Source organism: Syzygium oleosum, unplaced genomic scaffold (genome assembly GCF_021117445.2).
Source record: "Syzygium oleosum isolate NSW1041296 unplaced genomic scaffold, Sole_v2.1 Sole_v2.01, whole genome shotgun sequence".
NCBI classification, from domain to species: Eukaryota; Viridiplantae; Streptophyta; class Magnoliopsida; order Myrtales; family Myrtaceae; genus Syzygium; species Syzygium oleosum.
The window spans coordinates 36,418,391-36,443,322 of record NW_026607485.1 but is presented as its reverse complement, the minus strand read 5'-3'; the positions used below and the strand labels follow the sequence as shown (position 1 = coordinate 36,443,322).

The window sequence follows — 24,932 nt, the reverse complement described above, 5'->3', positions numbered from 1 at the left end:
CTTCGTCATGTTATTTCTTGTGAAATCAAATAAGGAGATTCCACAGTATAACTATACCATGGAATTCTTTTTAAATATATATATATATACATGGAATTGAGAACCATACCCAGTTCTAGTAAATTGGAATCGGAAACCGGACTAATCCCCAAGGGAACCGTCGATTGCGGGCCAATCTGGCCCCGGTTCCGAGCGGTTTTCGAATCTTCTGCACACCCCTAACGCACGAGCGATTACTTTTAGGAAAGCAATTTTTCGAATCCTCCGTTTCACGCGAAAACCGACGGAGCCTATTAGAGCCCCAAGAGGGGGAGAAAAAGAAAAAAAGGGAGAGCAATTTTACCAAATCAAAAGCAAAAGTAAAATGGGAAAAGACAAAAAAAAGATAGAAAAGGGAGAGAGAGAAAATATTCATATAATAACACAGCCTTTTTGGCTGTACGTCTCCGTAAACGCCAAAGCCGCACCGCCTCCACCTCCTCCACCACCACCTTCTCCTCCTCCTCCGTCTCTCTCTCTCTCTCTATGAACAACGCAACGAAGCAGAGTCCCAGCTAGAGAGAGAGAGAGAGAAAGCGAAGAGAGAGAGAGAGACTCTGCTCGTTCCTCCGGCTCGCTCACCTTATCCCCTTTTCCTCCCTTTCCCTCTCTTCCACCACAAACCCTTCCCTCCATATAAGAAGACAATTCAATCCCGAACTCATAAACCCTAAATCCCCCATTTCTCTCTCTCTCTCTCTCTCTCTCTCTACTCTATCCTCTCTCTCCCGTTTCTCTACTTCCCCCGGGGGCGATACCACCGATTGTTCCCATCCATGGAGTCCAAGCCGGTCGCTCCCGAGACGAACTCCCTCTCCTCAGGTTCTTCCTCCTCCTCTTCTTCCTCCTCTTCGTCTCGTGATTCCGATTATGCTCCCGCCGTCGTCGCCGGTCCCGTGAAGGTCGTCGGCGGCGGCGGCGTCGGTGGGGATGGGAATCGCGAGCTCGGCAGCGACGGTGAGTCCGAGGACGCGGGGTTCGTGAGCGGGGAGGAGGAGTTCGAGGCGGCGCCGGGGAGCTTCAGGCCGGTCGCTAAGGTGTCCAACGATGACGACGATGGCGATGACGATGGGGATGGCGAGGATGAGGATGGCGGTTTCGGCGAACCGAAAGTGAAGGTTTTGGCTGGTGCGAGTGAAGGCGGCGAGGAATTGGGATTGGGGTCGGTCGAGGGTGGTTTTCGGGGTGTTTCCGCGAGTGGTGATTCTGGGAATGGCGTGGAAAGTGGAGATTTTGGTTATGGGGAGAGAGGGGCGTTCGCGCACAAGAGGTCAAGAAAATTGGGTGAATTGCTGCTGGAGCCAATTGATGGTGATGTTAATCGTGAGGTAGGTGTGAAAGAGATGGGTGTAAAAGAAGATAAAGCGATTGAGAGTGGAGATGTGGTCGAGGAGAGCGTTCAGGCTGGGGCTGCGGAAGTGGCTAAATTGCAAAGTGAGGGAGCTGTTGTGGAGCAGGCTTTGGATACCTCCAGTGGCGATAAGTCCGAGGAGTCGAGCAAAGCAGCTGAATTCATATATAGTTCAGTGGCTAGTGCCGATATAATGGACTCCGAGACCGTTGGACAGAAAGATGATGAGCAAATCGAAGCTGATGGCGTGAAGTTTAATAATAGTGGAGACGTGGTTGTGGATGCCGTAAAAGTTGATTTGACGGCCTCGGGGGCTGCTGTTGTTGGGGAAGTGGTTGATGGGAGGGATTCTGAAATCAAAGCAGCGGAACTCTCTAGCCAACCTGTGACCCTGGAAAATGGTTTTGATCAAGTAAGCCCAAATGCTGAAGATTCTGCTGAAATCATGGCAGTTAGATTGGATGAAAGCGATAATGGACTACGGAACAGCATCAATGAAGCCTTGGAACAGGTTCCCGAAATGAAGAAAGATGATGTTCCCGGTGCTGGAAGAGCTAACATGCCAGAGACGGGTGTAGCAATTGCTGATCAAGCGACTGAACATCCTGATCAGGAGGTAAAAAAGGAAATGCAAATGGAGCCAGAAGCAGAATCTGGACCCAAACATGATGAACCTGTAACAAAAGCTGCCGATTATGGAGTTGAAAATACATATAGTCATGTTCCCGCCGAGAGAAATGAAGTCCAGTCTCTGTCGTTGGACTCTGTGACTGGACGTGCAGAGCCTAAACTAGATGACAAGGCGAAACCTCTGGAGAATAATGAAATTATCGCCGAAGTTAAGGGGCTTGGAGTGGAAAGAGGGGTTCCAGTGCAATCTCTGTCATATGACCAAGATGTGTCTGTGGAAGCTGGAGATGACGATAAACTTCAGGTGGATGAAGAAACGGACATGGAAGGTTCAGATACTGATGGAGAAAAAGGAAGTATGCTTTTTGAAAGCTCCCAAGCTGCCAAACAGTTCTTGGAGGAACTGGAAAGAGGTGCTGGTTCTCGATCTGGTGCTGAAAGTTCTCATGATCATCCACAGAGAATCGATGGTCAGATTGTCACCGACTCTGATGAAGAAGTCGACACCGATGAGGACGGTGATGGTAAGGAGTTGTTTGATTCGGCTGCTTTGGCTGCTCTGCTAAAAGCTGCAACAGGTGCTGATTCAGATGGAGGAAACATCACTATAACCTCCCAAGATGGTTCGAGGCTGTTCTCTGTCGAGCGTCCTGCTGGGTTGGGGTCCTCTCTTAGGTCGGTGAAACCTGTCTCCCGACCAAACCGTTCTAGTCTTTTTACTTCTGATCTGACTCCTGTGGAGTCCGACAACAATTTGACTGAAGAAGAAAGGAAGAAACTAGAGAAGATTCAGCAGTTGAGGGTCAAATTCCTAAGGCTTGTTCAAAGGGTAGGTTATTCTCCGGAAGATTCACTGGCAGCTCAAGTTCTGTACAGGTTGGCGCTTGTTGCTGGGAGGCAAGCTGGTCAATCATTTAGCCTCGACTCAGCGAAAAAGACGGCCTCTGAGCTTGAACTGGAAAAGAAAGATGATTTGGACTTCTCTTTGAACATATTGGTTCTCGGAAAAGCTGGAGTGGGCAAAAGTGCAACCATTAACTCTCTTCTTGGTGAGGATAAGGCAATGATCCACGCGTTTGAACCCGCCACAACAGCAGTGAAAGAGATAACTGGAACAGTTCATGGAGTTAAGATCAGGGTCTTTGACACTCCTGGTTTAAAATCATCTGTTATGGAACAAAATGAAAACCGTAGAATCTTCTCTTCTATAAAGAAGTTCACCAAGAAATGCCCGCCAGATATCGTACTTTATGTGGATCGACTTGACACCCAAACGAGAGACCTCAATGATTTACCATTGCTAAAATCGATCACCAGTGCCCTTGGCCCATCAATCTGGCGAAGTGCTGTTGTCACTCTTACCCATGGTGCTTCTGCTCCACCAGATGGACCATCTGGTTCTCCACTTAGTTATGAGGTGTTTGTTGCTCAGCGTTCCCACGTTGTTCAGCAATCTATCGGACAGGCTGTAGGTGATTTACGGCTTATGAATCCAAGTCTGATGAACCCAGTTTCCCTTGTGGAGAATCACCCATCGTGTCGGAAGAATCGAGATGGTGAGAAGGTGCTCCCAAATGGCCAAACCTGGAGACCTCAATTGCTATTGTTGTGCTTCTCCATGAAGATATTAGCAGAAGCAAATTCTCTCTCAAAACCTCAAGACCCATTCGATCACCGCAAGCTGTTTGGTTTCCGTGTCCGCTCGCCTCCACTTCCATACCTGTTATCCTGGTTGTTGCAGTCTCGCACACACCCCAAACTCTCCTCTGATCAGGGTCTGGAGAATGGTGATTCTGATGTTGATATGGCTTATTCATCTGATTCTGACGAAGAAGATGAAGAGGATGAGTATGACCAGCTTCCTCCGTTTAAGCCACTCAGGAAATCTCAAATTGCTAAGCTTAGTAAGGAACAGAGAAAAGCATATTTTGAGGAGTATGATTACAGGGTGAAACTTCTGCAGAAGAAACAGTGGAGAGAGGAGCTGAAAAGAATGAGAGAGATTAAGAAGAAAGGAAAGGTTTCTCCTGATGAGTACGATTATATGGGAGAGGATGCTGATCCGGAGGATGGAAGTCCAGCTGCCGTGCCTGTTCCTTTGCATGATATGGCTCTTCCACCGTCCTTCGACAGTGACAATCCTGCTTACAGGTATGATCTTCTTGAGGGCATGTTGGCATGGATAGAAAAGATTGCAGGAAGAGAAGAAATGATATTTTTGGCTGCGGAAGTATTGCGTGCATAAGTATAGTGTTTACATTTTCATTTTTATGTTGAATGTCTGTTAAGCCTAAACATACAAAACTTTTTGCCTCAAATAATGTCTTACAATGTTAACGCTTTAAATTTTTGGCCCTAAAATAGTCTCTCTTTGCAGGTACCGCTTTCTGGAGCCAACTTCACAGTTCATAGCAAGGCCCGTTCTGGACACACATGGTTGGGATCATGATTGTGGTTATGATGGGGTAAACCTCGAGCAGAGTCTAGCCATCGCCAGTCGATTCCCTGGAGCAGTTGCGCTGCAGATCACCAAAGACAAGAAAGAATTCAACATCCACTTGGATTCTTCACTTGCTGCGAAGCACGGCGACAATGGATCAACCATGGCAGGTTTCGACATCCAAAATATTGGCAAACAACTTGCCTACATTGTCCGTGGGGACACTAAATTCAAGAACTTTAAAAAGAACAAGACTGCTGCTGGCTTTTCTGTTACGTTTTTAGGCGAGAACATAGCCACTGGTTTTAAAGTTGAGGACCAAATTTCCCTTGGAAAGCGTGTGATGCTGGTGGGTAGCGCTGGAACTGTTAGATCCAACAGCGATGCGGCATATGGAGCCAATCTCGAAGTGCGGCTCAGGGAGGCGGACTTCCCTGTGGGCCAGGATCAGTCTTCTATGAGCTTGTCCCTTGTGAAGTGGAGAGGGGATCTTGCGTTAGGTGCTAATTTGCAGTCTCAGTTTTCTGTTGGACGAAGTTCTAAGATTGCGGTACGTGCTGGATTAAACAACAAGCTAAGTGGACAAATCACGGTTCGTACCAGCAGCTCCGAGCAGCTTCAGATTGCACTCGTGGGTATCCTTCCCATCGTGACAGCCATCTATAAGAGCCTCCGCCCCGGGGTTAGTGAGACGTACTCAATTTACTAGCCCACTTTTGAAATGCCATCCCTGGACCTTAATTTTGCAGCTCATTTGTTGGGTCTTATGTTCTTTTTTTACTTGGAACTCTCCCTGCTCTGTTCATTTTATATTACTTGATAGATTATATCAAGTATGAGATGGATTATTGAGGAAAATCGAATAATATTGTCGTCTTCTCTCGAAAGATTTTCTAATTAGATGCAGTGAATTTCATATCCTTGTGAAAACATCTGGGTGATCGAATAGCGGGGTATTGTCATCTTGTGCATGTCAAGGAACTGGCTTCTTGGTTAGTGGCTGGCCTCAGATTGTCCCGTTGCTAACATTACATGCCCAATAGTGTCTATGCCGCAATAGATTTCGGTAGGGTCGAAGTTGCCATACGAACACTTGCACAAAGTCTGTACAAAGAACGCATGAGTGACATCTAACACGAAATTCTCGTGGTCGATGGTGCCTATGGTTTCTTTAATTGTGTTTGGATGGCATATGCTCCAGGCTTGCTGTATATTTGCTCTGTGGAATGGTTCATTGTCTTAACTGTGACTGCCAAAGCCATTCTTCTTGCCCAGCGGCAATTGTTTTGGGAAGGGATATTGCTACTGGTGATCTGTGGAATCTTACTTAAAATCAACGTTGTCCAGCTACTCTCTTTTTTTCAAGACAAAAAAGGGTCTCCGGTCGCCTTTCGTTTGTTCCGGTGATGAATTTTCCCAATAGATCACGTTGTTAGTCGCCTCGACGAAGCCAGTATCACCAACTCTGGGCTGCATCGCAGCTCAATGCTGTGCACGATCGCGTGGGGGTGCACGCCCCCACATCGTGCTGTGTGGTCATGAGCTTTAGTGAGGATTTCGAAGATGCTCTGTTGGAATTTTTCCAAAATCTTCTGCATTGCTAAGGCGCATCGTGCCGCATAAGGAAAAGATGCGACTCGTGAGAATACCGTTAAAGTATACGGACGGTTTGTCGAAGAGAAAAAAAAAAAAGTAGATGGGACGATTTTGAAGATCAAATAAGAACACAATGACCGCCGTTTTTTTTTTTTTTTTGGCTAAAATGACCGCCGTTGATGTAAAGAAGAGTAGTGAAAGTCTGCGTAGTACATATTGACCCCTGAAACTTTCCAAATTTCAAACTCCCCCCTCCCCCCCCCCCCCCCCCCTCCTTCTAGATATAGGTGTTTGTTCTCCATTTATTTTCATAAAAAAAGGGGAAAAATTTAACAAAATTCATCGAGAGTTCACGAGGCATTGTAGTGTTTGAAGCTTCAGGGGGGCAAATGCGTAGTAATCCAAAGTTTTACGGGGTGTAGTGTAATATCTCCTTTTTATTCGAAGTTTACGAGGTGTAGTCTTAAAACTTGTTATGAAGGTGCAATTAAGTCCTAAAACTTTTTAAAAAGTGCAATTAAATATAAAATCCTTTCGTTGATTGCATTTTTTGAAAGTTTTAGAACTCGATTGCACTTTGATGGCAAGTTTTATGACTTAATTGCACTTTTTGAAAGTTTTAGCTTTCAGTTACATTTTCGTGATAAGTTTTATGATTTCTAGTGCACTTATCTCTTGAAAACAATGGCATTCTTCCTATTGAGAAATCGTGTGTAATCACATAAATAATAAAAATAGACGAAGAGTTAAACAGCTATAACGAAACAATACTCGAGGAAAGTGCCGCATATCGTTCTTTAAGTTTAGAAAGGGCTTTGTCCCGAGCGAAACGAGTCATCCTTTTAAGTTTAGCTGTTATTTGAAATTTCGGTATCATCCAAAAACGGAAAAAATGATACCCATAACGACTCAGGGTCACGTCCATTATCAGCTGGGTAACTTTTATTATCGATTACTAAATTTTATCGATTTTTCCATCGCGAATTTGATTTCAAAAAAACCAAACTTTATTTGTTTTTGCCTTGACCAAGATCCGACTCACATTGATGCATTAATGTGATCGAAATCAAAATTCAGCGGCTGAAATTTAGTTATTTACCTAACTAGAACTCCCCCTCCATGATCCCTTGTTAACAAACGAACAGCACAAATCGGGTCAGGAAAGCCAACCGTTTCATCTGTGCTCGGGTAACAGCGAAGCGGCGGCGAAACCGATCTCCACGCGGCGGCGACGGAAATGGACGGCGGCGACGACGCGGCGGCGCTTCTCAAGCGAGCGTTCGGCGAATCGTCCGACGAAGAAGGCGGTCAGCTCGGCGGGCCCGAGGCTCGCGGCGGTCGCGAGCGGGAGGAGCCTCCGTCGCGTCCGTCTCCTCGGCCGACGCCGCGCCGGGGCCCTACCTGGGCGCCGGTCGGGGAGATCGACGGGCTGTGGCTGTGCGGCGGCTTCCTCTCCCAGGAACAGCAGCACTCTCTGCTCTCTGCGGTCGAGGAAGGTGCGTCTCGTTCTCGTAATCGCGAGGTTCGTTTTTTTGGTTCGATCGCCGGAGGGTAGTGGAACAAGGACCAGGAGCGGCGTTTTCGCTGATTCGTGTGTTCTGTGCTGTGCCTTCTTCTTGTAGAGGGATGGTTCATGGAAGCTTCGCATAACCAGGTAATGCATCGCCCCCCCGCCGGCGATCAATAAGCACTTGTGGTTGTGCGTGCCTCAAGGAGTGATGAAATTATGCCGCTCGGTTGATAGGTGCAGCCATGTGTGGCGTCGCTGCTAAATTTTGTGCTTCCTCAGTCGTGCCGGTGACCGGCTTCTTCCCCGACCGGCGGCGATGTGAATGTTGCCGGCTTCGGTTTTCGCTTAGCTTGAATCGGCGATGTAGGTGGACCGTCTGTTATGGGATTTCTCCTGAAATCCCTGTTTAGATCAGGCTTGTCCCCGCGTCGCACGAGAGCAGAAGGCTCCATTTGATTTAACCTCTGTGACTTGATGTGTAGCAATAGTAGGTCGAATATGTGTTTGAACACTGGTAACGAGCCACGTGCTCGCGTGTTAGCTAGGCTGCTAATGTTGTGATTTTAGATCGATGAACGCGGTTATGTTGGTCTGTACATTTGCGATCGCTGCAAATGTCACGAGCGAGTGTCGTGCGCGAATGTGTATGCACATCTAGATTTCTGAGTTTATTGGGGAGATGATACGAGTGTGCTTGAGATGATTTACTCTTTGCGGCTTGCTGGGAGATGGATAACTCTTACTGTCTTTTAGATTTGGGTGCATTGATTTTTGAGAGATTGACGGGCCTTTCGTAGCTGGGAACAATTTCTTAGTGGCGTTCCTTTCTGTTGCGTGCACTTTCTTGTCGGCTCCATAATTATATGACGGGAATGCAGATTGAATAGCTCAAGTTACTGAAAACTACGTGCAGGGCGTTCGCATTCCAATGGCACCATGGCAGAGCAAAATAGCTTCCGGCCGTGATTAGCCATGTACCGAATTGGTATCATCCTGTGTTTTGTCTCTGCAGGCCATGAGGTTTGGGAGTCTTCCAGCATGGGCAACTGAGCTTTCTAATTCTATTCGCGAGGCGGTGTTGCTAGGGGACTTTGATCCAGAGTTCGAGTCGTCGAATGCAGATGCATATGAGGATTCTTCTCTCTTTCCTATCCTGCCATTGGAATTACTGGGAAGAGAGCCTCTCTTTGATCAACTTATCGTGAACTTATACCGACCGGGCGAGGTAAGATATTGTTTAGTACTTCATACGATTCATCTCATTGCAGTATTAAAAAGATTTTATCTTGAAACAATACTTGAGCAGCAATGCTTTTGCTTTGTCCGAGTGCATCGATATTTAAACTTTTCAAGAATAAAGTTTCCGATCGCTGTTAATTGCCTCCTCAACCACGCATCTTCTTGGTCATTCTGATAAATTGTTTGATATCTTGTGTTGGAAGGGATTGTATGCCTTGACTCTTTTGTTATGTACTTGTTTAACTTTAAAATGCTTTTTGTCTATGTCTAAGCCATTTTCTACAATGGTTCCTTTACTAGGTGATTTGTGCTCGCAGGGTATTTGTGCACATGTTGATCTAATGCGCTTTGGCGATGGAATTGCCATCGTATCCCTCGAGTCTCCATGCATCATGCACTTCACCCGGGCCGGAGATACGTGCGACACCGGCAGCGAAGGGGAAAACGAGCAGCCAATGTCTAAAGTACCGGTCTATCTGGCTCCCGGTTCCTTAGTTATCATGTCGGGAGAAGCTCGCTACCTCTGGAAACACGAGATAAATCGCAAACCGGGATTTCAGGTATGGCAAGGGCAGGAGCTAGATCAGAGGAGAAGAATTTCTATTACACTGAGAAAGCTTTCCATCGCCGAGTAGCAGCGTATTAGCTCATCTCAGGAAGAAGTTTCGTCTTCGTGGAAGGTTTTTGTTGATAGATACCGAGATTGATTGACACAAACAATCCTCTGCAATGGTCAATTTAGTTCAAGAGAGCAACTTTGTCATTTTCGGGTACCTGTTTGCCTCCTGGCTTTTCTGAGTGAGTCTAGGGCTTTCGAAGCTGTAAATCAGAAAGAAAGTGGCACGGCAGTTTCTGTCTCTCTTTGGGAAATGAACATTTTAGGCGACCATCTTCACTTTTAGTCCAGTACGCCATGCATTTGCTGGGGAACTTTCTACGTCTTGCTTCCTGTGTTACTCTTGCACTCTTCACTTTTCGGTTGGCTTCAAATTCCCAATACTTTGCAGATTGAATATCGCCGGGCGTTCGCGATAATAGCTTCGCGAGATGCAATGAGCGAATGCTAATGCAGCGCAAGAATGACGTTCCTAGATATAGAATTTGAGAGGAATTGTAGAATCTGTTGGTTCTGAAATGAAAGTGTCTATCCCACGAGATCATCAGTTTTCTTCCCACTTCGTGAAATTTAAGGCGTGATAGTTCACATTTCACTGTATCCAAGTACCTATGGATACAATGATCAGACCGCGACCACAGAATTTAGAAAAGGGTATTGTTTCAAAGTGGCCAAATGGCCGAGGATGATACAACAAACCCAAAGTAGCGATGCCAACAGACGCATATCGTCTCCTCAAGGGGACGAGACATGAAGCCTCGAAACATATGTACATCAAGGCACTCTCAACAAGATTCACCCACAAAAGACAACTCACGTTCTATACCAGCGCACGAAACAAAAGAGTCCCTAGAACACAAATTCTAAGCCCGATGCTACTACGTAACATGGCGGCCCTATCATCGCTTTCAGTCACATGGATACGAGCTTGAGATTCACGACGGACAAGAGGCCCGCCCACGCGAAGCATATCTTCACCAGATCCCCCGCGATCGGGTTCACCTCCCCGAACGTCTTGTAGCACCCCACCATCGCCGCGACCATCCCCGCCGCCACCGCCAGCCCCACCCGGCCCGCCCCGAGCCCGAACACCACCGGGCCCCATGCCAGGGCGAGCCCGAGCTGGGCCAGGTACAGCGGCAGCGCCACGGGCCTGCGGTGGAAGCCGCCCTCGGCCCACACGAGCCACGCCGAGAGGCCCATCAGGAGGCTGGAGACGGCACACAGCGTGTGCAGGATCCAGAGGGGTGGGACGAACGGCCTCTCCGGCTCGGCGGCAGCGGCGGCGGCGGCTGCGGAGGCGGCGGCGAGAGAGCCGAAGAAGTAGATATCGATGAGGGTGAGGGAGAGCGGGAGGGAGACGGCGAGGGCGAGGGAGCGGAGGCCACGCTTCGCCATGGTGCGCCTGTCGGGGCGCCTCAGCTTGACCTTGGTAGTCGTGGCGGCGGCGGCGGCGCCGGCGTCGGCGTCGGCCGGGGAGGAGTCGTGCGGTTTGGTGCGTTGTTTGAGGTCCTGGGAAGAAGCCATCGGAGACGGGGTTAAGGCAAAGAGGCCAAGAGAAGAAACAACGTCGAATATGGATGGAAGGGGAGGGAGTTGAGATGATGGGCTTTGGGAATCGAGAGGGGCACCGTTTTTATCTGTCGAACGGGTAATGGTGGTGATCTCTGGAACGTGGTGGGGATGGAGGCTTGGGTGGCGAGGCTGCCGAAGGAGGGGAGGACGCGTGGGTGGTGGGAGGCGGCGGAAGGGTGGGACAAAGCGACGTACACTTGGCGCCGAAGGAGGGGAGGTGGTGAGGCTACGCGACGGTATAGTTGGGGACTGAGATTGGCATTTGTTTAATGAGTAAAATGCTAGGCAGTTGACTTATAAAATCGGATAATTATCCCGAATAGTTCTTGAATTTTAGTCCAATGCGCGAAATTGAATATTTTAATATAATATAAGAACTAAATTGACTATATATTATAAGTCAAGGGACCACACTGAACCAATTAAAAGTTCATGGATCACGTTGCACATTGAGCTAAAGTTTATGAACCGATTGTGTCGTTTTCCCTATATAAAATGATGGACAGGGTGCTTGCGCCTTCGGATATAAGATCATTAGGTTCCGTTTGTTTCGCGGAAAACACCTTCCTCATCTTTCGGCATTTGGATTTCTTAGGAAAATGAGTCAGCGGAAAATGTTATCCTAGTCAATGGTAAATATATGTTTAAATTAAGGATCGAAAATTATTTTTCAAAAATATGATGATATCGACTCTTGGACCTGAAAATCTGCGTTTGGGCATAAGAATTCCAAAGCTTTTTCCTAGGCCCTTGGCAACAAACCTAGGTCTAGAGCCGGGGTCGGGCCCACTGGGGTCTATTGAGGCCAAGCTCGAGTTCAGAATCCCATTGCTCGGGCTTGGGTCCACAAAGGTTGGGCTTGAGACACCAACTGCGGTAGTTGGACCTAAGACTCCAGTATTGTTGCTTGACTCCCTGACACCTCAGCTTGAGTCTACAAAGGCGGGGCCTGAGACTCCAATGCTCACGGCCAAGTCCTTGGTGCCTGAGTATGGGTCCATTGAGGCCAGGGTCAGGTCCATAGAGCCCATGCCCAAGCCCCTGTGCTTGGGACCGAATCCATCAAGGCGGGGCTCTTGACCTTGCCACTAGTGCCTAGGTCCCGGATGCCTAGGCTCATTTCCATCGAGGCTGCGCCCATGTCTATCGAGACCGGGCTCGGGTTCATTGAGGCTAGGCTCGAGTCCCTAACGTCTATATCCGTGTCCCCATGATGGGGACCAAGTGTATCGAGGCCGAGTGCATGACCTCGGTGCTTGCGCCTGGGTCCATCGAGACTAGGTTCAGGACCCCAATGCTTGCGCCCCTGTCCATTGAGGTCGGCCTTGGGACTCTGGTGCTCGTGGTCGAGTCCTTGACACCCACGCTCAAGACCTCAAAGCTTGTGCCCCAGGTCTTGAGACTGGACTCGGGATTGATGCCTGTGCCCGGGTTAAGGTCCATCGAGGCCAAACCGGGGAGGCCTTGGTGCCTAGACTCAATTTTTCCAGTTGCTCATGCGTAAGTTACTAGCGTTCGAATAGAGTTTGTCTATTTAGGAAAATTAAATTAGATTTTCTAACCAAAATGATGCAAAAATATTTTCCAGTTTATTTCCATGTTTAAGCAAAACATCATAAAATATCGTCATTTTCCCGGAAAATAACTTGTTGGAAAAGATTTTCCACAAATGTTAGGCTAAAGTGTTTGCTCGAAATATAAATATTTTAAATTAAAAAGGGAAAAATCTAAATAGAAGCTTGAAAATGTTCATATTTTCTCAAATAAGAGCTTGAAGTGCGTCTTGTTTCAAGTAAATGTCTGAAGTGCTCTTATATTTCTCAAGTTAATGACTCGAAGTAAACCTTGTTTTGAATAAAAACCTAAAGCGATCATGCCAATCTCAAAGAATGGCACGAGGAATCCCGTCGCACGCCGGCCGCCCGGAATAGCAAGTTAGAACGGTCTTGTCGTGCCTGATTCCCCATCTCTTGAGCCAAAAACATCAACGGCCGGATCATGCGGTTCCATTTTAGATCCGGCGGTCCACAGCTGCGGAGGCGCACCGGTTCTTCCCGTGCTCCCGCTTCAGCCATCGCTGATGATCGGTCAGCAAGAACAGCAGCGAACGAAGAAACTGAGACAGAGGGAGAGAGAGAGAGAGAGAGAATTCGACGAGCAGCTAGGGAAGCCATGGCTGCTCCTTCCGCGACGACCGAGCTCGAATCGCGCCAATCCGAGCATGATTCCTCTTCTCCCATGAAGCTCCTCAGGAATCGCAAAGCCGCCTTCGCCTCGGCGTTGCTCCTCGCAGACGCTGTCCTGGTTTCTCTCGTCATCGCCTATGTCCCCTGTAATACCCCCTCTGTCTCTCTGTCTCTCTCTAATTGGTCCTGTTCCTGACTGTCGTCGCTGTTCGGCTTTGCTTTCAGACACCAAGATCGATTGGGACGCTTACATGTCTCAGGTGCGTTGCTCGTTCCCGAGTTCGATGCCGTCAAGGTGTCCCTTTTTGTCCGAATCAAGCTCCTGGGTCGTTGTTTTTTCTTGAAAAGGTTCGTGCTTTTGCGCCGCCGTTGCTTTTGATTTCGCAGTTCCGGTTGATTTCGCGTGTTGCAGGTGAGTGGGTTTCTTGGGGGAGAAAGGGATTACGGTAACTTGAAAGGTGACACGGGTCCCCTGGTCTATCCAGCCGGGTTCCTCTATGTCTACTCTGCTATTCAGTTTCTCACCGGCGGCGAGGTCTATCCAGCTCAGGTATGTTTTGCGCATTCGAAGTTGGGTTTGGACGCGAGCATGATCCGGGACGATTATGAGCAGTGGCGTGCATATTGGCGTTTTGCTGTAATTGCTGCTTTGTTTTTGTGTTTTGTGGGAGTCTTTTCGCTTTCTACATTATTGATGGTGTTCTTGATTCTTCGACTGCCGCAGATTTTGTTTGGCATTTTGTACATCATTAATCTGGGGATCGTGTTCTTCATATATGTGAAGACAGATGTGGTAAGTGGTTTAATTTTTGCACGTAAAAAGGGTGCTTATTTCATTATGTGCGTGTTTGTCAATGTGACCTGGCTTTGTTCCGATATCTCCTTCACTGCTCATCCTTGTTTGAGATGCCAATTATGGTGCTGGCACTTTGCATGGTGCATCATTAGGTTGCTCTGTACCATATTACTTGATAACTAACAACTTTGTACAATCATATTCTAGTTGTATTTTCCTCATGTATAGTAAAGAGAGTATCTTTCTCCCTGCTTACTCTATTCGATGCACTTCATTACCTTGTTCAATCTGATATGTATAGTACTTATACTGTTCAGATACTGTGGCGATAAATGTAGAGACTTTTTATTGGATCCTTTCTTTTTGAATTTCAAAAGACAGATGCTTATTTGATTGAATCTGCTCACAACGCAATAAGCTTTTTTACCATTCCTTTCCCTCCCTTCCGATTAAGTTTCAGCAATGTCATTGATCTCCACTGTTTAAAAACTATAGCAGCTCCCATGGTGGGCTCTGAGCTTGCTTTGTCTGTCAAAGAGGGTGCACTCCATCTTTGTTCTCCGTCTCTTTAATGACTGTTTTGCTACAATGCTTCTCCATACTTCTATGGTTGCCCTACTTAGCCAAAAGTGGCATGTTGGGTTGATTATCTTCAGGTAGTGTTTTCACTTAAAACTCCTTTTCCTTGTGCTTCCTATTATTAGTGTTTTTCTTCAAATAATTGTTACTCCTTTGATCTCTGCAGTACTGCCGTTTCTATAAAAATGAATATCCTCCTTTATGCTCCGCCATTGCTTCTTCTAATGCTGAAGGTACATGGTTTTTATTCCTTGCAAGTCTTGAATTTGTGCCTAATGTACTTATTGCAAATTTGAGCATGGTTTATAATCCCTGACATGCATCTTCTGCAGGCCATGGATATTTTTGGGGTTGTGTCAGCTTTAGCCTGTGCAGCGCTTGTGCAGGTAGTTGACCTTATGGCCCTTGATGTTCCTTCTTCTCTATATCCATTTAGATATCCTTCTTTAGATTCGTTCGAATGAAAATTGAGTCCACATGGCACAAAAGGGCCTTTTTCTTGGGAATGTGATGTATCAATCATTTGATTTTTGGCGTGCATAGGTGAGTGGAGCTCCATCTGTGACTAATGTTGCTGGGCGTCCGATATGATCATTATGCTTACTGGTTCACTAATGCACAATTCTCCAGATATTGTTGGGGCTTCCATTTCTCTTATCCTATCCGGTTGCATATATATCTGGGGCCTTCAATCTTGGTCGCATATTCATCCACTTTTGGTATACTTCTCTGCGATCTTTAAATGTCAAAGTAGATATTACTATGGTCACTGGGTGGAAAAGCTTGTTCATTTTTCTCTCATAAGTTGTATTTTCAGGTTCATGCATAGGAGTTTAATGAACAGATCACGTTGCAAGTGAAAACATCTGGTATAATAGTGCATGCAGCCTTCCATTAAGCTACAAAAAAGTAGTTTACTGTTGTTTGTAGGATACAATCTTTTTTACTATGAAATATATGGCACCTATCAAAGACATTTTATGCTGAATTTGGTAGACATTTTCGGGACTTCTTATGCTATGGCAAGTTTACTTTATTCTGCTTAATGCATCTTGGACATAATAATCATCTTGAGATATGTTGCACATTGTAACTCAACTTGGCAAAAGCTAGGATGAAAGAATCTTTTGAAACCTAATTTTCAATGCACGTTTGAAATGCAGAAGACATTGAGATAGCGCTACATTAATACAAGCAAAGCAATTGTGGCACCATCCTTTTTTATAAGTCGCTTGGATTTAACTCATATAAGAATGATTGCTGAATACAAGTTGAAGATTGACTTTATTTACCTTCAGGTCTGTTAACTTCAAGTTTGTTCCTGAGCCAGTTTTTGTATCGAAAGGATTTGCAGTCTCCTTGCTGGTTGTTCACCTGGCGTTGCTGTTCTCATTTGCGCATTATAGATGGTGCAAGTAAGTGTTAATATCACTCAAGTTGCTATTGTAGGCTATGAATTTGAGTGCAAATGTTGTTGGTTTGCTAAAGATAGCTTTCCAAGTCTTGATCATTTCAGTCTCTTCATGCAATTTCTGTTTGCATATGTGCACAAGTTACTTTTCGTGCACTACTTATTGGAGCAGTACTTGTTGCATTCTCATTTTACATCTGGCATCTAATGGAGATAATGTCTTTAATTGATAGTAGGTTGGTTGACTTATGTTGTTTCTTGCTTATCTTGTCTGCATGATTTATGCTTTCTTTCTTTTCTGCTGATTGACACGGCTTTTACGAAATTGTGTTTAATCTACAGGCATGAAGGAGGGCTTCTTAACTTCTTGCATTCAAAGTTTCTCTTCTTGAAGCTGAAGTTCTCTCTCTTAAGTTCCTTCTCACGACAAAATTCTCAAAGTATCGGCTCATCGTCCAAAGTTATCAGCCAAGAGCGTAAGCCAAATGTGACTTTTCCCCCTCAATTAGCATCTTTTATTGTTGAATACTACTAATATTTCTCAATTGCATGATTCAGATATTGTGACGACTATGTTTGCTGGGAATTTCATTGGCATTGTATGTGCACGTTCATTGCATTATCAGTTCTACTCATGGTAAGTCTGTTTGTGGATGCTTGATAGCTACTCAACTTGTATCTCCAAATACTGTCTATCTGACATACTTTTACAACTGTTGCTTGTGAGTTGCAATCGGGTCTGGTATGCCATGTATATTTTGCATGGTACGTAGGGCTGAGAACGAGCCGAGTCAAGCGGGCTTTTACCCAAAAATTGACCAAGCCCGAACATCTCAGGCCTTATACTTTTGGTCCAAGGGCCTGGCCCGAACTGAAGCTATGTGATTTGGCCTGGACAGAATAGGATTGGATCATTTTGGGCAGGTCCAGGCCAAAGCCCAGATTGCGAATGTTGATTTTTCTTTTTCATGTGAATAGTTGTTAACAATACATCTTCAACTGGGAAAATAAAGAACTTGAAAAGACAAGCACTTGCAGTACACAAGTCATCAAATAAAACAAGACTGTGAGATTCATGAAGTAGCTCGCTTGAGCATGAGCCTCTAGGCAGAGGAGGCAGAAAATATATTCACAAGATTTTGAAAAAAAAAAAGTGGCGGAAAAAGTTCTAAAAGAAGTCACAGCAACCTGTGATGTGAGAGTGAAGCCATGAATGAAGTGTGGTGGCCATCCCGAATCCTACTGCCTCAGCTCGTAGTGGCGTGAACAAGAGAAAGGACAATGTGACGAGAGAGAGAGAGAGAGAGAGGGGGGGGGGGGGGGGGCGCGGGGGGAGAAGTACAGCGAGTTGAGTTGTGTAGGGCTGCTGGACTCGCTGTGCGTGCAGTGGTGGCTCGACGGTGGAGAACCTGGGGAAGGAGAGAGAGCGTTTCGTGCATTAGGGTTTTGAAATATATGTTTTTTTATGTATTAAATATACCTCAGGCTGGTCCGGGCCATAAGTACCTAAAGCCCGAAAGAACAGTTCGAAATAAAAAAAATTTCGGCCCTGTGGCCCGGCCCGGGTTTTTAGGCCACTGGGTTATTTTGCTCAGCCCTAATGGTACGTACTTGTTTGTTAAATTGGTGTTATGTTAAATAATAAAGGGAATGTATTAGACCATGGCTTCTTAATCAATGTGATCTTTTCATCTTCTTTTCTTCTTTTGGTAAGGGCCAGCTGCCAGATAGATGCTCAACTGTTAGTTGGTTTATGTGTATCTACAGGAGACATCAATTGATACTGTGTTTATGAGTGATATTACGCATTTCTTTCGTGCTTAAGCGCTTCTTTATATCACAAACACAAGAGACATGAACACCCAATCGAGCATGCAAACCCATACAAGCAGGCACTCATGGATAGAATGTCACATCTTGTTCTGCCTTTTCTTTGCTCCTAATGCATTCGCATCATGTTCTTTGAATTCTTTCATTGTCTGTCTTACCATCGCCATTATTACTGTTGCTCCTATTGCCATTGCTGGAGTTAGTACACTCCACTTGTTTTGTGTTAAAGTAATTGATCTGCTGTTTTGTGTTGAATAATTGACGATCTGGAGAATACTCCACGCACGTCTTCTGTTCCATTTGTAGATGATCTTTTTGGTTGAATGTCTATGGCTGTTGCATTAGTTTCTAATCTGTATCTCTCGGTGCAGGTACTTTTACAGCTTACCTTATCTACTTTGGAGAACTCCTTTTCCAACCCTTTTACGGTAACTTAGTGTTTTAATGTTTAAGTCAGTAACTTCTATACATACAACTGTTTTGAAGAACAAACGAGTTTCTGTTGCAGGATAATATTGTTTGTAGGAGTGGAGGTATGCTGGAACATGTATCCATCAAACATCATTTCATCTGTGCTGCTTCTCTGTCTCCACTTAATTATATTGTGGGGCCTTTGGTGTGCTCCACCGGAATATCCTTATGTTAAGGCCGAATCATCAAGTGGAAAGAAAGAAGAATGAAAAACTCCGATGCCCGTTTCGCTGATCCTCTCGATCGTTACAGCTTCAAGCTTCTTTTGTTGACATTCATCTGTACGAACAGCATGAATAGGAAACACGAGTAACAACAACAGTTTTGACATTATCTTGCAGATTTTCCTTTGAACGTGTGTACGTTGCATTACTGTCATTAAGACTTGAAAGATAGGCGATTTAACACAGGGAACCCTTATTCAGAAATCACTTGATGCCTCATCCTGCTTGTTGGGATTAGCAGCCTCATTACATGCTATGTTACTCTAAGCAACACTGCGAGCTATCAATCCTGTAGTTTCTCTTGTTGATTTTTTCAGTTGACATTGGTGTTTAGATCTCTTGAAGCAACCAGGGAAACCCATTGGGACATTTTGCCACCTGGTAATTGTCCAAAGAGAGGTCACTAAGGCTGCCTTGAGGGATTTGCCATAGGTGCGCTTCCGATCCTTGCCCTTATATTGCGCGCATTACGGCGCTTTTTGTTTCTTTTGCTTTTTCCAAAGTCGCAGTTCAGTGTCTTAACCAAATAGGCAAACCTACCGGATTTCTCATATTTGGATGTTCAGTTGTTAACAAGAGCAGAAGCTTCCAGCTTTGATCTTTTTGGTAGGGTGAACCATAAGCTCGAAAATGATGCTTATCTCGGAATTATTCAACCTGGCCTTGTTCGAAGTGGATCAGGAGAAAGAAAAAAGTTCCTGCGTCCTTTGATTTGCGGAAAAATCGTCATAGTATTAGCTCTATATTCAAGCTTATCATCCTGGAAAAGCTTCATTGTGTTTCGGTATATCGTCGTGGTTAGAGGCCTTAGCCCTTAGGGCTAGTAAAAAGTTATGACACTTGACGAACTCCAAACGCAGTTTTGTATGGCAAAAGACGAGAATATGAATATGTAGATGATTCTTTTCACCTGTTGGATGCAATTATAAACTGTCACCTGGAACTTCCAACCAAATGCATGTCGTCAGAGATACTTTAGTAGCTCAAGATTGCCGTTTCTAATGATTTTGAGATACTTTAGCTTCCCTTTACCAGGATAAACTCGATGGAACATAACTAGAAAGAGTTCATATGCAGGAGGCAGAAAGCAGAGACAAGAAGATGGAGGAGGAGGAGGAGGAACAAATCAAAGTTTCAGCTTCTTTACATGATTGTACCATGTCATCTTAGTCATGAACATGTCCATACCACAAGCACAAGGGAACGGCAAGAAGCACATAGGATTACATATACAGTCACTTCACTTTTCTCAGCTACGACACTGAGTAATAACGCTGCAGGGACGGTTGTATGGATTCGCCTCGGCGCCGGGCCTGCAGTTGTAGTAAGATGCTCCCCTCAGGGAGCACGGCACGGTGCCCGGCTGCAGCGCCCCGTAGCTGATGTGCGTCTTCGCGGTCGCCAGGATCCGCCTGTTGATCTCGGAATCCATCTCGAACTCGTCCTCAGCCAGGCACTCGGCGATCGGGCCCCGGCACCCCGGGGCCCTTGTCGGGGCCGGCAGCATCCAGCTCAGCTCGTGGTCCCTGCCCACATCGGCCGCGATCGAGGAGATGAGGAGGATTGCGATCGATAGGTAGAAAAAGAGGATTGAAGTGGAGGCATCGGCCATTTCTCAGGTACTGATGTTTTAGAGCCTTCTGCCGTTGTTGACGTACATGGCATTGCGTTTCTTTATAAGAAGAGTGAAGGTGCAAACGAAGCGAGATGAACGTTTGGTTTGAAGGGCTTTTTCCATAAATATAGTGAGTGCTAGTTTTTTTTTTTTGGTCAAATAGTGAGTGCTAGTAAAACAATTTGGAAGATCTATATGGAATTTAGCAAAAGTCAGCACAATGACAACAAAAAATATTAAATTGTTACAAAAGCAATAAAAAAATTATTACCCACCTTAGGATTAATCTAATACCAAGGTCGTTTTCATACTTTCGGCTCAGGAACCGATGGCTATGAGTTTGATTTTGCCTGGAGAATTCAGATTTTTGTGAGGATCATGGCAATGGGTTGCTGTGCTCATTCCCCTCCAGGTAGTTGGCTAATTGCGATAGTAACCCTAGATTATTTTAAAAGACTACCTATCAAATTCATTTGAAAGTCATTAGTTATTACTAAGTAAAATTTTAAAAAAAAAGCAGATTTAAACGGAATTAATTCTATTAACTATTCAAATAAACCAGATGGATTTCTCAGGTAAGCATGCTCTGCTCCTGAATTAAGACCTAGAATCGAATTACATCACTCCTATGAGCATGGACCCTTGTGTGCCCGATAATTACTAGACTTGTGCAGGGAGAGGATTATCAGACAGCGGAGATTCTCGCGTGTTCAAAGAGCCCCGAGCACCTCGTTTACATACGAATGTTTTCGAGCAAAAAAATTGCCATCTTGAGTTTACTATATGTTCAAAGATAATTGTTTGTACGCGATTGAATTAAAAGCTCCTCAAGAAATTTGGCATTTGTTTGAATGTGCTCCCAATGTTCAAAAGGCTCTTCAATGGCCGTCTTCTCGCGAAAACGACGTGGACGGCGGCACCCCCCTCTTGGAGAGGAATGTCTAGGCAGTGAATGATGACAGAAGATTACCCAGAAGACTGTTGTTGATCGGCTGCGTCATAGTTTCAAGGAATGGACACTTCATCTAATAAAAAGATTTCAGTCCTATGACTGATCAAGAAGATACAAAGTCCATTGACCTAACAGGGGGTAGGTAAGCGCGTCCGTCCTCTTCGCTCGAGGCCTCGGCTCGAACTGTCATTATCTGCGCTTTCCTTTTGGGGCCACCCTCGCGCGCGCGTCGTCGAGGATCGCAGAGTGTGCACGAGACGGGGCGACCGACACACTCGACGAGGTGTGAAATAGGGAAGGAGATAGAAGCCCATTTCCGAATGAATGATGGTCTTAGGAATGGCGCACATCTCTTTGATTGCTTGGTTTCTTTCGATCTACCATCATTGTAAAACGGAATAATTTCGGATGATGACCCTAGAAAACTATTCGTTCGAGTTTCTAGTGGAAAGTTGCCGTAATTTGGACCGACGCGATTGCTAATTATGCTTTGGATCTATCCCAAAACGTTCAGAAACTGCCTGGAGATAGCCAACGACCTAGAGTACAAATCTAATGCCATTTGCAGGAAAAGAAAAAAGGCCATTTGGAAGACTAACATTTGAGGGATCTCTCGAGCAGACCGGCCAGGCATTGCTTTGACTTCTTCTTCTAAGTAAAATATATTAATATGACACGTCGACATGGTATCACGCGTCTTATAAGGTATTTTCTTTCTCATAATACTTTACGAAAAAATAATTACAGCGGAAGGGAACACGACGGATCGAGTCGGGCCACTTGTTCTGACTACTCATGACAAAATGGCTTGATTACCGACATTGTTTTCGTATTTGGGCCATGCGTTCTGATTTCGTGATATTATGCCGGTATATAGGTTGTACTTTAGAAAGGTTTTCACATCAATAGAGGGTGGCAGCTCCAATTGGCACTGGACGAGGGGTGGCGGAAAACGTCAATGGACAAGCTGTACTATACATTTTGACATAAACTTAGGCTATGTTTGTTTCGCTGAAAATATTTTTCAGAAAAATATTTTCCTCATTTTTCGGCATCTGATTCGCTTAGAAAAATAAGTTAACGGAAAATGCTTTTCGAGTCAACGGAAAACCTATGCTTAAATTTAGAAAAATGACTTCCTCTTTGAAAATCGGAAAATATTTTTCAAAATATGATTAGGTATCGGCGCTCGGACCTGAAACTTTACGCTTGGGCACGAAAACCCCAACATTGGTTCCCGGCATTCAAGACCAGGTCTCTAGCACTTGAGCCCGGGCCCCTTGTGTCCACACTCGGGTCCATCGAGGCCGGGTCCGAAGCCTTGATGTCCGTGCCTGATGCCTCAGCATTTGAGCTTGGGTGCACAAAGGCCGTGCTCGGATCCTCGATGCTTGAGCTTTGATCCCCGGCACTCAGGCTCGGGTCCACGAAGACCGTACTCAGTTCCTTAGTTAACGAAATGTTAGTTCTAATAAATATATTTTAAAAAAATCGCAATTTTAATTATTTTTATTTTTTCTTTCTTTCTTTTTCTTTTTGCTTCTTCCTCGGCCGGTCGTCGGCCACAGGCAGGAGACGAGCTCGCCCAGGCCGGCGAGTTCGAGCCTTGCTAGATTCGATGAGCTGGGTGAGGCTCGAGCCTCACTTGAGGTGGCCAGAGGTCAGCGAGGCTCTAGCGACCTCGTCCCTCACCTATGGCCAGTCACCGGCCATCGCTGTGGTTGGCGATAGACCGGAGAAGAAGGAAAAGGAAAATGAAAAAAAATAAAATAAAAGAAATAAAAAAATCGAAATTTTTTGATAATTTTCCTCATGAAAATCAAATCATATTTTCCATACTAAATAGTGGAAATATATTTTCTAATTCATTTTCTAGTTTTAGCCGAATATCGAAAAATATTATCATTTTCCTAGAAAATGACTTCCTGATTCTGCAAAACAAACAGAGCCTCAGTCCATACGGCCGATTTCCTTTGGACTAATATTAGATGTTAGAAAAGCAATGTCTTACGTGGCCAAAAGGAAGAAATATATATTTTTGAATTATTTTCATTGGTATAGTAGTTGCTTCATTCAATGGACCTTCACCCAATTTCATAACCTTTTATTACAATATTCAAAGGCTGTAGATTGCGGTAAAGAAAGTTTTAACTCCACGATCAACATGCTAATTCTTCGTCACCTACCCAAAATATGATAAACAAAATAAAACAAAGGAAAAATCGAAAATGAAAAGGATTGATTTTGATTGTTTACATGACTATCTCGAAGGGAAAATTGTCCAAAAAGTCATGAACCTATTGCACTTTTGCTAATTCAATCCTAAACCTTTTAAGCTTGCCAATTGAGTCCTAAATCTTTACACTTCTTGCCAATTGAGTCCATCTGATCAATTTCGGCCGGAAATTGCTGATGTGGACGCCGACCGGGTGGATATTTTTAAATAATATTTTAATAATTTTCTGAATTTTTTTATGGTTTTTTTCCTTTTCTCTGTTTTTTTTTTTTTTGGGTTTTGGAGTTGGCCAGCGAGGGTGGCCGGCCGAACCTTGCCGGCTCTGGGCGAGGGCCACGACACCCTAGCCGGCCAAAGCGAGGGCGCGTGAGCCCTTGCTGGATTTGGCTAGGTGAGGGTTGGCGGCCCTCACCGGCCCCAGGAGAGGGCATCGCTTACCTCGCCGGATCTGGGCGAGGGCTCACGCACCCTCGCTTTGGCCAGCGAGGGCCGCGCTAGAGCTGGTGAGGGTTGGCCGGTCACCCTCGCTGGCCAACTCTAAAACCTAAAAAAAAAAAAAAACAAAGAAAAGAAAAAAAAAACCAAAAAAAATTATTAAAAAATGTCCACGTCAGCGATTTTGGTCAAAATTGGCCGGATGGACTCAATTGGCAAGAAGTGTAAAAGTTTAGGACTCAATTGGTAAACTTGAAAGGTTTAAGACTCAATTGGTAAAAGTGCAATAGGTTTATGACTTTTTGGACAATTTACCCCTATCTCGAAGCTACATGTTTCCCTAGCATGCAGGCTCTATGAAATTGAGTATTTATGTGACGATAATTGCTTATTATTTCGGGACTCCATGTCTTTGTTCGTTTTCGGGAAAATTACCTGGTTGGTCCTGGCTTTGTTTGTTTTGGGGAAAATTGTCCAATCGGCCTCAGCTATCCTAGGTGGCATACCGCCACGTCAGCGATCTTTGGCAAAAAACTCCATGGGAAAGACTATGTTGGGATTTCGGGCAAATGTTTAATACTAAATTGATAAAAATCAAAAAAATGATTAGATCCGAATTAGCATTCGCACGAATAGGTTTAGGATTGATTCGACAATTTTCCCGAATATAATGATCACACTTGTTGAAATGTAATTTGGTGATGGGGTCGTCGAAGCAGCCGAGCCTTGCTCTCTTTAACTAAAGCCTTTACGAGAGTATCACTGTCCACCCATTACTTTTTATTTTTTTGGTCGGAAGGAAGATTTTCATTTCACATTAAAGAGAGGTACGTAACTTCAAAATAAACATGCAAATCCAACAAAGCAAGTAAACCTGAAAGATGAATTAACTTAGTATAGCTTGCAAAGACTCGTTCATTTTACAAAGACGGGTCCGTCATAGCATCAAAGCATAACCAACCGTTGATCACCGAATTTCTCATTATCATCAGTGATGAGCACATGCCGAGATTTCTCTCTCTAGTAGCTATGGCTTTCCAAAAGTCGCTACTATCACCTAGGTTTGGCGTCCAGAGCACCATCACTGTAAAGCGACAACAACAATATCAACGGTTGAAAAAGCACAGAAAACGCATTATAAATTCTAGATCTATAATTAGATCATAATAGAAGAACACCCAAATCTAGATCTAGCTTTAGA

General features: G+C 44.9%; 5 protein-coding genes across 5 annotated transcripts; 3 read left to right on the top strand and 2 right to left on the bottom strand.

The window, feature by feature from the left end:
* The first annotated feature begins 640 nt into the window (after positions 1-640).
* On the top strand, positions 641-5,347 carry LOC115679069 (translocase of chloroplast 159, chloroplastic). Its single transcript, XM_030602620.2, has 2 exons — positions 641-4,171; positions 4,398-5,347. The coding sequence occupies exons 1-2, from the start codon at positions 816-818 to the stop codon at positions 5,167-5,169; spliced, it is 4,128 nt and encodes a 1,375-aa protein (XP_030458480.2). The 5' UTR covers positions 641-815; the 3' UTR covers positions 5,170-5,347.
* Positions 5,348-7,194: 1,847 nt separating this feature from the next.
* LOC115681547 (alkylated DNA repair protein ALKBH8 homolog) lies at positions 7,195-9,742 on the top strand. Its single transcript, XM_030605517.2, has 4 exons — positions 7,195-7,552; positions 7,679-7,710; positions 8,579-8,791; positions 9,123-9,742. The coding sequence occupies exons 1-4, from the start codon at positions 7,294-7,296 to the stop codon at positions 9,438-9,440; spliced, it is 822 nt and encodes a 273-aa protein (XP_030461377.1). The 5' UTR covers positions 7,195-7,293; the 3' UTR covers positions 9,441-9,742.
* Positions 9,743-10,064: 322 nt separating this feature from the next.
* LOC115681555 (translocator protein homolog) lies at positions 10,065-11,169 on the bottom strand. Its single transcript, XM_030605530.2, has one exon. The coding sequence runs from the start codon at positions 10,946-10,948 to the stop codon at positions 10,334-10,336; it is 615 nt and encodes a 204-aa protein (XP_030461390.1). The 5' UTR covers positions 10,949-11,169; the 3' UTR covers positions 10,065-10,333.
* A 1,915-nt stretch (positions 11,170-13,084) lies between these two features.
* LOC115681539 (dol-P-Man:Man(5)GlcNAc(2)-PP-Dol alpha-1,3-mannosyltransferase) lies at positions 13,085-18,831 on the top strand. The gene is made up of 13 exons (XM_030605505.2): positions 13,085-13,328; positions 13,408-13,442; positions 13,595-13,732; positions 13,907-13,975; positions 14,477-14,634; positions 14,724-14,790; positions 14,890-14,943; positions 15,188-15,276; positions 15,856-15,972; positions 16,311-16,444; positions 16,527-16,605; positions 18,170-18,226; positions 18,307-18,831. The coding sequence occupies exons 1-13, from the start codon at positions 13,169-13,171 to the stop codon at positions 18,476-18,478; spliced, it is 1,329 nt and encodes a 442-aa protein (XP_030461365.2). The 5' UTR covers positions 13,085-13,168; the 3' UTR covers positions 18,479-18,831.
* Positions 18,832-19,612: 781 nt separating this feature from the next.
* Positions 19,613-20,105, bottom strand: LOC115681528 (rapid alkalinization factor). Its single transcript, XM_030605494.2, has one exon. The coding sequence runs from the start codon at positions 20,103-20,105 to the stop codon at positions 19,743-19,745; it is 363 nt and encodes a 120-aa protein (XP_030461354.2). The 3' UTR covers positions 19,613-19,742.
* Between the last annotated feature and the right edge of the window lie 4,827 nt (positions 20,106-24,932).

What these genes read in the sequence shown, in the direction of transcription:
- LOC115681539 (XM_030605505.2), top strand. Translation starts at nt 13,169, where the DNA reads ATGGCTGCTCCTTCCGCGACGACCGAGCTCGAATCGCGCCAATCCGAG. An exon ending in CCTGTGCAGCGCTTGTGCAG is followed by an intron (nt 14,944 to 15,187) that starts GTAGTTGACCTT and finishes ACAATTCTCCAG; the next exon opens with ATATTGTTGGGGCTTCCATT. An exon ending in CCTTTTCCAACCCTTTTACG is followed by an intron (nt 18,227 to 18,306) that starts GTAACTTAGTGT and finishes TTTCTGTTGCAG; the next exon opens with GATAATATTGTTTGTAGGAG.
- LOC115681555 (XM_030605530.2), bottom strand. Translation starts at nt 10,948, where the DNA reads ATGGCTTCTTCCCAGGACCTCAAACAACGCACCAAACCGCACGACTCC.
- LOC115681547 (XM_030605517.2), top strand. Translation starts at nt 7,294, where the DNA reads ATGGACGGCGGCGACGACGCGGCGGCGCTTCTCAAGCGAGCGTTCGGC. An exon ending in TGGAAGCTTCGCATAACCAG is followed by an intron (nt 7,711 to 8,578) that starts GTAATGCATCGC and finishes TTGTCTCTGCAG; the next exon opens with GCCATGAGGTTTGGGAGTCT. An exon ending in ACTTATACCGACCGGGCGAG is followed by an intron (nt 8,792 to 9,122) that starts GTAAGATATTGT and finishes TTGTGCTCGCAG; the next exon opens with GGTATTTGTGCACATGTTGA.
- LOC115679069 (XM_030602620.2), top strand. Translation starts at nt 816, where the DNA reads ATGGAGTCCAAGCCGGTCGCTCCCGAGACGAACTCCCTCTCCTCAGGT. An exon ending in AGTGACAATCCTGCTTACAG is followed by an intron (nt 4,172 to 4,397) that starts GTATGATCTTCT and finishes CTCTCTTTGCAG; the next exon opens with GTACCGCTTTCTGGAGCCAA.
- LOC115681528 (XM_030605494.2), bottom strand. Translation starts at nt 20,105, where the DNA reads ATGGCCGATGCCTCCACTTCAATCCTCTTTTTCTACCTATCGATCGCA.